The sequence below is a fragment of the Suricata suricatta genome, chromosome 12 (genome assembly GCF_006229205.1).
Source record: "Suricata suricatta isolate VVHF042 chromosome 12, meerkat_22Aug2017_6uvM2_HiC, whole genome shotgun sequence".
NCBI classification, from domain to species: domain Eukaryota; kingdom Metazoa; phylum Chordata; class Mammalia; order Carnivora; family Herpestidae; genus Suricata; species Suricata suricatta.
Genome location: NC_043711.1, coordinates 49,834,421 through 49,843,583, shown reverse-complemented (window position 1 = coordinate 49,843,583; position 9,163 = coordinate 49,834,421). Strand labels below are relative to the sequence as shown.

At 45.6% G+C, this 9,163-nt stretch overlaps 1 protein-coding gene and 1 long non-coding RNA gene across 4 annotated transcripts; one reads left to right on the top strand and one right to left on the bottom strand.

The window, feature by feature from the left end:
• Positions 1-6: 6 nt before the first annotated feature.
• VHL (von Hippel-Lindau tumor suppressor) lies at positions 7-7,006 on the bottom strand. 2 transcript variants are annotated; one of them, XM_029917084.1, is made up of 3 exons: positions 6,608-7,006; positions 4,733-4,855; positions 7-1,307 (listed from the first exon to the last, which is right to left on the bottom strand). In XM_029917084.1, the coding sequence occupies exons 1-3, from the start codon at positions 6,930-6,932 to the stop codon at positions 1,096-1,098; spliced, it is 660 nt and encodes a 219-aa protein (XP_029772944.1). In that variant the 5' UTR covers positions 6,933-7,006; the 3' UTR covers positions 7-1,095. The 2 variants fall into 2 exon arrangements, with proteins under 2 accessions (XP_029772944.1, XP_029772945.1); XM_029917085.1 differs by lacking the exon at positions 7-1,307 and adding an exon at positions 1,990-2,226 and having other exon boundaries at positions 6,608-7,002.
• Positions 970-2,301, top strand: LOC115273820. 2 transcript variants are annotated; one of them, XR_003900965.1, is made up of 3 exons: positions 970-1,037; positions 1,257-1,438; positions 2,036-2,301. It is a non-coding gene; the product is annotated as an uncharacterized LOC115273820 (long non-coding RNA). The 2 variants fall into 2 exon arrangements; XR_003900966.1 differs by having other exon boundaries at positions 1,257-1,522.
• Positions 7,007-9,163: the final 2,157 nt, after the last annotated feature.

Sequence of the window (9,163 nt, the reverse complement as noted above, 5' to 3'; positions counted from 1 at the left end):
TCCGTGAACCCCTTCTGTGTTAGGAGTCACGTCCCAGAGGCGGAGGGCCGCCTCCCCCCTCCTCCTGCCAGGGGGAAAGTCTCAGCAGATCCTGCCTGATGAAAAATGCTAAACCAGGCAGGAAGCCTTGTGAGTCCAAATGAACCAGAGAGTGGCTCTCCTTGGTGGTCCCCAGCGCCCCAAAACAACTGGCCCCTGGTTAAAATGTTGGCAGCATTAAAAAAAAATTACAAAATGCTAAGCCACACAGAAAAGTAATGGATTTACAAAAAGTAACAGAAATACCCACACTTGGCAAAAACCTATTTGCAGCACTATCAGAATTAAACAAGAGGACAGCTATTTTCTCCTATCTTCGGGTCAGATGTCAAGCTTAAAAAGAAGCAATCATCACAATAACTGCAGAAAGCTAATCCTGGTTCAGAAACAAACAAAGTAGCACTGCAACAGCAGACAGAGAAAAGCACAAAATTCAGAAAGTTATAAAAAGTGCTTTCTAGAAAAGTGATTCCCTTTAAAACATTTGTTTACGGCATACACTGTAAAGGCCCACCTCCCCACCCCCCAAAAAGGGCAAAACTTCCAAATACTTTCTACCAAAGTATCCACTGGTTTGTTCATTCAACAAACACTGACTGAAGGCTCATAATGTGTGAGGCACTGGGGTCTCAACGAGAAGACAGACGTGTCCCTGCCTTAGGGACACGTCTGTCTTCTCCAAGTGGGAGGCGGACACGTCACCAACCACAACACAGCGATCAAAAGCAGATGCCACTGCTTTCTTACAATTAAAGAGTATGCTGCAATTCCACTGAATGACTTACACAAGAGTCCTTACGTACAAACTCTCCTGACTTACTAGGAGGCAAAAATGCAACTACTCGCTGACTACTGGAATACTTGTAGAAGGGGCAGGCGTTAAATTACATTTTGTGACATCTGCCCCTAAACATCACAATGCCTAGTGAAGTCAGTTACCTTTCCTGTAAGCAGAAGAGGATATTTTCCTCCAGGAATGAGACACCTTGAATCTGAGAGTAAGTGACCAGTCCTAAATGTAGATCAAGACTAGTCAGTACCACCAGAGGCTGAGACTCAGGAGTGCAAATTATATTTAGAATCTTCTGTCTCCCCTTCCATTCCCTGGTTTTCAAAATGCTCCTGTGTCAGCCGCTCCAGGTCTTTCCGTACATTCGGGTGGTCTTCCAGGTCTTCGTAGAGAGACCTCACGATGTCCAGTCTCCTGTAATTCTCAGGCTTGACGAGGCTCCGGACAACTTGGAGGCACCGCTCCTTCAGAGTGTACACTGGAAATGCAGAAAAGCCAGTCCTCAGCAGCAGGCTCGGGCCTTGGGACAAGGAATGAGTGAGAGGCTTTGCCAACCACAGCGATCCCGTTTACTACAGATGGCGCTCACGCCGGAGGGAAAAGGAGCAAGTACGCATGCTGTGGCAGAGGGTAACGTGATGGCCCTGATGGACATCTCCTGATACGCATGACCTTGTGTAATAACTTCCCCTTGTAACTGGGCTGGGCTTTAATTAACTGAATGTGGGTGACGTGACAGTGCGCCAATTCTGAACCTAAGCTTTAAGTAGCCCTGGCAACTTATGGGCGCCTGGGAGGTTCAGTGGTTGAGCGTCTCCCTCTTGATTTCTGCCCAGGTCACAATCCCAGGGCTGTGGGACCGTGCCCTGCATCAGACTCTGTACTGAGTGTGGAACCTGCTTCAGATCCCCTCTCTACCTCTGCCCCTCTCCGCTGCTCGCCATCTTTCTAAAATATAAAATTAAAGGGTGCCTGGGTGGCTCAGTCAGTTGAGTGTCTGGCTCGTGACTTTGGCTCAAGTCATGATCTCACAGTTTATGGGATTGAGCCCTGCGTTGGGCTATACACTGACAGTACGGAGCCTGCTTGGGATTCTCTCTCTCTCCTCTCTGCCCCTCCTCCTCCCCTCTCTCGAAATAAATAAGCTTTAAAAAATATAGTAAGTTAAATTTAAATTTTTTTAATTTTTAAAAATTAAAAAAAAAGAGGCCCTGGCAACTTCCACTTTCATGTTCTCCGGAGCCCTGTGCCACTCTGCAGGAGAGACCGCACGAAGAGGACAGGCGCTGAGAGCGCATGGGAGAGGCCCCACGTCCTGCCGCCCTGCCGGGAGCGAAGCCAGCCACACCAACCACCGCCAGTGAGCAGGAAAACCACCTCGCTGATCTCAGCCCAGACTGTAGCGTTATGAAAAATAAAAAAAGTGGTTGTTAGTCTGCGGTAGCTCTCACACTAGCAACAGATAACCGAAACAGTTTGTATCTGGATTTTGAGGAACTCCAAGTCTATTTACTTTTTATTTGGGGCGGGGGGGGGGCACCTGGGTGGCTCAGTCGGTTAAGCAAGTGACTTTGACTCAGGTCATGATCTGGTTCATAGGATTGAGCCCACATCAGGCTCTGTGCTGACATCTTGGAGCCTGGAGCCTGCTTCGGATTCTGTGTCTCCCCCTCTCTCTGTCTCTCTCCAGCTCACACTGTCTCTCTCGCTCTCTCTCAAAACTTAATAAACATTAAAAAATATATTTTTTAGGTTTTATTTATTTGTATTTTTTTAGTCTATTTACATATTTTGAGAAAGGGAGGGAGAAAGCAAGCACACAAGCAGGAGAGGGGCAGAGAGGGAGGGAGAGAATCCCAAGCAGGCCCCACACTGTCAGCATAAAGCCCAGTGCGAGGTTCAATCTCACAAACTCTAATGTTAAATTAAGAGTCAGATGCTGGGGCACCTGGGTGGCTCAGTTCGTTGGGCATCTGGCTTCGGCTCAGGTCATGATCTCACAGTTTGTGGGTTCGAGCTCTGCGTCGGGCTCTGTGCTGACAGCTAGCTCAGAGCCTGGAGCCTGCTTCTGATTCTGTGTATCCCTCTCTCTCTCTCTGATCCTCCCCTGCTCATGCTGTCTCTCTCTCTCTCTCCAAAATAAAGAAAAAATATTAAAAAAAAAAAGATGCTTAACCAAGCCACCTAGGTACCCCTATAATTCTATTTTAAACTCACTGGAAGGGCACTTGTGTGGCTCAGTCAGTTGAGCGGCTGACTTCCGCTCAGGTCATGATCTCATGGTTCATGGGTTTAAGCCCTGCGTCGGGCTCTATGCTGCTAGCTTAGAGCCTGGAGCCTGTATTTGAATTCTGTCTCTCCCTCTGCCTCTCCCTCCCCTGCTCACGCTATTTCTCTCTCTTTCTCTCTCTCTCAAAAATAAATAAAACATTAAAAAAAATTTTTTTAATTAAAAATTCACTGGAAACTTACTTTTTTTTAAACTGTTTTTATTTGAGAGAGAGGGACAGCATGAGTAGGTGAGGGTCAGAGAGAGAGGGATACACAGAATCTGAAGCAGGCTCCAGGCTCTGAGCTAGCTGTCAGCATAGAGCCCGATGCGGGGCTCGAACCCATGAACCATGAGATCATGACCTGAGCCGAAGTCAGACGCTTAACTGACTGAGTCACCCAGGCGCCTCTGGAAACTTACACTTTAAGGGAATTCTATAAGGCAAATTTTACTACATTCATCATCTAACTTACCAATTTTTATACACCTACTTCCTTAAGACAGGACCTATATATGTACACAGCAGTTTGAACCTTATAAAGCTACATGCATTTGGGTGTTTTGCCTTAAGATTTTAACGGATCTCTGCACCTAACATGGGGCTGGAATTCACCACCCCGAGAACAAGAATTGCATGCTCCACCAACTGAGGCAGCCAGGTGCCCCAGGATTTAGGGTTTTTAACCCATGAGAACATCAGTTTCTTTGGGTTCGACCTAATTAAATGAATTAAGTTTTAAACAAACAGTAAACCATGATACTAATGTTCAATTGGTGATTTTTTTAACCCCTGAATGGCACTGTGAGCTTGAGTAGATTAAACAACATTAAAAGATACAACACTAGGGATGCCCGGGCAGCTCAGTTAAGTGTCCAACTTTTGATTTCCGCTCAGGTCATGATCTCATGGTATAGAGCCTGCTCAAGATTCTCTCTCAAACTCTCTCGCTGGCCCTCCCCTGCTCATATGCTCCCTCTCTTACATTCTAAGAAGAAAAAAGCAAAAGATACACTAGAAGCCATGATATCTCATACACTGCACATTATTCTTCTGTAAGACTCCAGGGCATAATTCTGCTCTAAGGCTAGGGAAATGAAAATGCATTCATAATTACATCAGATATTTTATTTATTTAGTAAATTTTGTAAGTAATCTCTAACCCCAGCATGAGGCGTTAACTCACAACCCTGAGATCAAGAGTCACATGCTCTCCAAACTGAGCCAGCCAGGCAACCTGACAATCAGGGATTTTAATTCAGCTCATCTCTGACAAGCCAAAGAGCTTCTGAGCAAGCACATCTTTGTTCCATATAGGACAAACAAATAAATTAGTTCCATTTTATTTCTAGTGGAGGAAATGACACAACAAGTTTGGATAACTTGACTAGCGCCCAGCAAAAACCAATAAAGATTTGATTCCTTCGTGTGGCTTATTCTCTGCATATTACCACAGCCTTATCTTTTTATTTATGATTTTTGATTAATTAATTATTTACTTGTAAGTAGGATCTATGGTCATTGTGGGGCTTGAACTCACGACCCTGAGGTCAAGAATCACATGTTTTACCACTGAGCTCAGCCAGGGACCTCCAGCATTATCTTTTTATGCAGTAAGATAGAACATCCGTACCTGGCAGTGTGATGTTGGCAAAAATAGGCTGTCCATCAACATTGAGAGATGGCACAAACAGTTCAGTCTGGTTAACCAGAAGCCCATCATATGTCCCGGCATCTCGGAAAAGCCACAAGTGACCTGTTAAAACAAGAAGAGGCTGTTATGTAGCAACACACCTATTTCCTTCATCTTCCTGGACTGACATGAAAGTACTTGCCTCTCGTGTTGCTTAAATATCGTACTAAGCCCTTCCAGTAATACTACCTTCCTCAGTCCTCACAATAGATTTATTCACAGATGAGAAAACAGATCTGAAAAAGCCAAGGGACCTGCTCAACGCGCCGAGGACAGTAAGGAAAAAAGAGCAGAAACTTGAGGCTCCAAATACAGCACCTTTTCTGCTACCATGGTCAAAGGCAAACTACGTAAATTGGGAATCACAGCCGACACTGCAAACTAAAAGAACTTCCTCAACTCCTTACATCTGTGCTTCTCGTGAACAAGAAGATGCAAAAAGACCATGTGCAGAAAAGGAAGCCAGACAGAAAAAAATACATTCTGTAGGAACAGACCAAACTAACTATGCTGTGAAAAACCAAAAGAATGGTTGTCTCTGGGAGGGAGGGGGACTGAGTGGCAAGGGGTAGGAGGGAACTTCCTGGAGCAATGGAAATGTTCTCACCTAGAGTTTGATCTAGGTGCTGTTATTTGTCAAAAATCCGTCGATCTCTAAGATCTGTGCGTTTTACTATAAGTTATACTTGAATTTAAGAAACAAATACATCATATGCAAAGTGAGAGAGAGACAGAGAAGGGAGAGTAAGAAGGCAAACCTTCCTGCCTCCAGGCCTAATATTCTCAAGGCAGGTGGAAAGTGTGTCTGAATAAATACATCATGTGTTCCTGAGGCACAAACATATTTGACGATTTGGTGGGAAATTTTAAGAAATGTTAACTGGTAAGTTTTTTTTTTTAATTTTATGGTAAAACCTACATAAAACTGACCATTTTAAGTGTACTGTTCAATGACATTAAGTACATTCACATGGCAAATAATTTTTAAAAATTTTCTATTAAGGGGCACCTGGGTGGTCCAGTCAGTTGCCAGGCAGACTTCTAGGTTTTGGCTCAGGTCATGGTTGCCCCTCCCCACGCTCACTGGCTCTCCCTCTCAAAATAAATAAACCTTAAAAAAAAATTCTCTAAAAAATAATTTTATATTAAATCAAGCACAGATAAATTTGAGAAAAATACAAAATATCACACAACTTCCCAGATAAAATAAAAGACTACAAAAATGTTGATCTCTGGAAGAATTGTGTTCTCCCTCATTAGATATCTGGGGAAGTCCGGTAAAAAAGTTTGAGAAACATCACCGAGTACACCACTCTCAAGGCCAAACGATCCACTGGAAAGCGCTCCCTAACTGAAACGTACACATCCCTTCCCTTCACTGAGCAAGGTGCCTGCTCCAAGCTCCCCCGGGCCGCTGTGCTCTGTTCCTCTTGCAGCAACCCTGACACTGGCTTGTTCTCGTCTGTTTATGCATTCGTCTCTCTCCCCCTCTGGACTGCGTTCTCCACGAACGGCAGGGACCTTACACGGACCCAGCCCACTGAGTAAACTGGAGAATGTGAGATTCTCCCAGAGACGGACTGAACAAACGGGCATTCGGTACCGAGCACTTTTAGGGGGTAAAGCACTTTTAGGGGGTAAATAAACGAGTAAGAGGGAGAAGCCACCTCCGATGCAAATTATTCAGTCCTATAAAAAAGAATTAGCTGCCACCTAGAAGCAGCGTCAACCTGGATCTGTCACAACCTCTCTGGGACACCAGCAGGCGATGGCTGCGCCCCAGGAGAAAGAGGGGGGCGAGTCCGGCCCACCTACCTCGGTAGCTGTGGATGCGGCGGCCAGTGCCGGGCGGCAGCGTCGGGTAGGGCTGCGGCTCGCCGTCGAAGTTGAGCCACACCGGCAGCACGACGCGCGGACTGCGGTTGCAGAAGATGACCTGCGACGGCTCGCGCGAGTTCACTGAGCGCAGCACGGGCCGCGGTTGCCCGGCCTCCATCCCCTCCTGGGCGCCCGGCTCCTCTGGGTCGGGCATTTCCGGGCCGGACTCCTGCCCGCCGTACTCTTCAGGGCCCACCTCCTCCGCGTCCACCTCCTCCGCAACGGCCGCAGCCTCTTCCACGTTCCCTGCCTTCCGGGGCATTACCTACCGGAGCCTAGACAACCCGGGCCTCGCTGCCTCGGGATTTGTGGGCCGTACGGGGTGGGGCGGGGCGCGCGTGCGTGCGCGTCCCCGCGAGCGTGCGTGGGTTTTTGCGCGCTCTCGACCGGCTGTGGAAGACGCTCGCGGAAATGGCGGGCTTTAGGCTGTGCGCACGCGCAGGGGGACCTTCCAGCCGCAGGAAGCGAGCATTCAGGAGGCCTAAACTGAGGCTGGGCCACCCCGTCCACGGGATTCCACTATAAAGTGGATTCTTTTTTCGCATCGATTAAGTTTTTGACACAGCATTTCCTTAGCTTCATTTATTCCATTTATCCCCCAGACGCTCATAAAGCACTTGGTGTTTTATGGAAACCAATTTGACAATAAACTATTAAAAAATAATAAAAATAAATAAATAATTTCAGAAAAAAAGTATTCTGTACATAAGCAGAGCAGTTAAACAAGTTTAAGAAATTTTACCATCAGTGGAAATTCACTCTCATTTGCCACGTTATATGAAACAAACTTCAATGAAAACAAAACAACAGTTACATTTTATCTACAGCCTGCTCTTTCTTGGTTCAACCGGCTAACCAAATGTTAGATGCTAAATGCCAAGTGTTAGCTGTCCACAACTTTCTCCTGGAAATAATCAAAAGGATTAAATGAAATTGAAAGCGAGATAACATTTGATACTGGAGTCTGTGTCCACTTTGAAATTCACATCCACCTGGGTTCTCATTCCAGGTGTAGCTTCAGCTATGTGATGCTGGGAAAAATTCTTCAAATTCTCTGAGACCTTGCTCATTTTTAAAAAGTATGTCCGAGGGGCGCTTGGGTGGCAGAATCATGATCTCCGCTCAGGTCATGATCTTGCAGTTCCTGAGTTTGAGCCCCATGTTGGGCTATGCACTGATTGATAGTACAGAGCCTGCTTGGGCTTCTGTCTCTTCTTTCTGCCCCTCCCCCATTTGTGTATTCTCTCTCTCTCTCTCTCTCTCTGTCTCTCTCTCTCTGTCTCTCTCTCTCTCTCTCAAAATACAATGTATCATATACATATGATATGAAGTATGTCCCCAACTGTGGACAAGTGTTAAGGGGGAAGTGGTAAGTGCCTAGCACATAGTAAGCCCTCAGCAATTATCAGCAGTTAATATTATAAATTAAATTAAACACACTGTCTCCATCCTGAAAATGCTCACAGGCTACTGCGCAAGCATACAAGACATACCCTTAGAATGATATAGTTGTAAAAGAGCAAGGTATAAAGTGATTTGCTGGGCCTGAAAAATTCAGGCAAAGCTTCCCAAGAGTTATATCTGGGATGGACTTTGCAGTATAGACCTAAAAGTCTTCCCTTCCCATCTATCATCATACAGATATCTACCTTGGATGTCAGATAAGGACTCACAGGCATATTTCCCAATCCCGTTTGCTTGTCATCGATTTTACACCCTACCTCCAAGCCCAAGACGCCTCCAGTCTGACCACGTACTGAAAATCCACTCGGAGGCCCAAGCCAAAGAGGGACATATATTTGTGCTCATAGACTAGCACTATGGTCCTAACATTTTTTTAAAAATGGCAGAGGGAGAAGGGACAAATAAGTTTTCTTGTGTGCTTGGCTACTACACTCCTGGGCGCTGTTCTCAACCAAATTTGCAAAAGCGGAAGAGGTTTAGATTTATGATTTTAGATGTATGATGACCCGTTGGAGCAACTTCTTTTATTCAGTTTCTTCGGTTGGCTGACAAGAAAGACTGATGCAAAATTCTTCCCAAACCATATTGGAAAATGGCAACCCCATTAAAATGAGGGAAGGCTTATTTAGAATTTGTAAATTAATAAAAATGCAAGGTGGGGACCTAGTGGCTCACAGTTGGCTAAGCGTCCAACTTCGGCTCAGGTCGTGATCCCACGGTTTGTGGGTGCCAGCCCTGTGTCAGGCTCTGGGCTGATGGCTCAGAGCCCGGAGCCTGCTTCAGATACTGTGTCTCCCTCTCTCTCTGCCCCTTCCCCACTCATGCTCACGCTTGCTTTCTCTCTCCCTCTCAAAATAATAAACATTAAAAATTTTTTTAAATAAAGGGGGAGAACCTATTAAGTTGTATGTGTAGTGTGATGACCTTTATGTAAAATACATGCAGTTATTCCCCCATCCCTATTTTTTAAATGTAGTTTTTTAAATTACCTTTGTAATGAAAACAACAAAACCAGTTCCTTTCCACCCC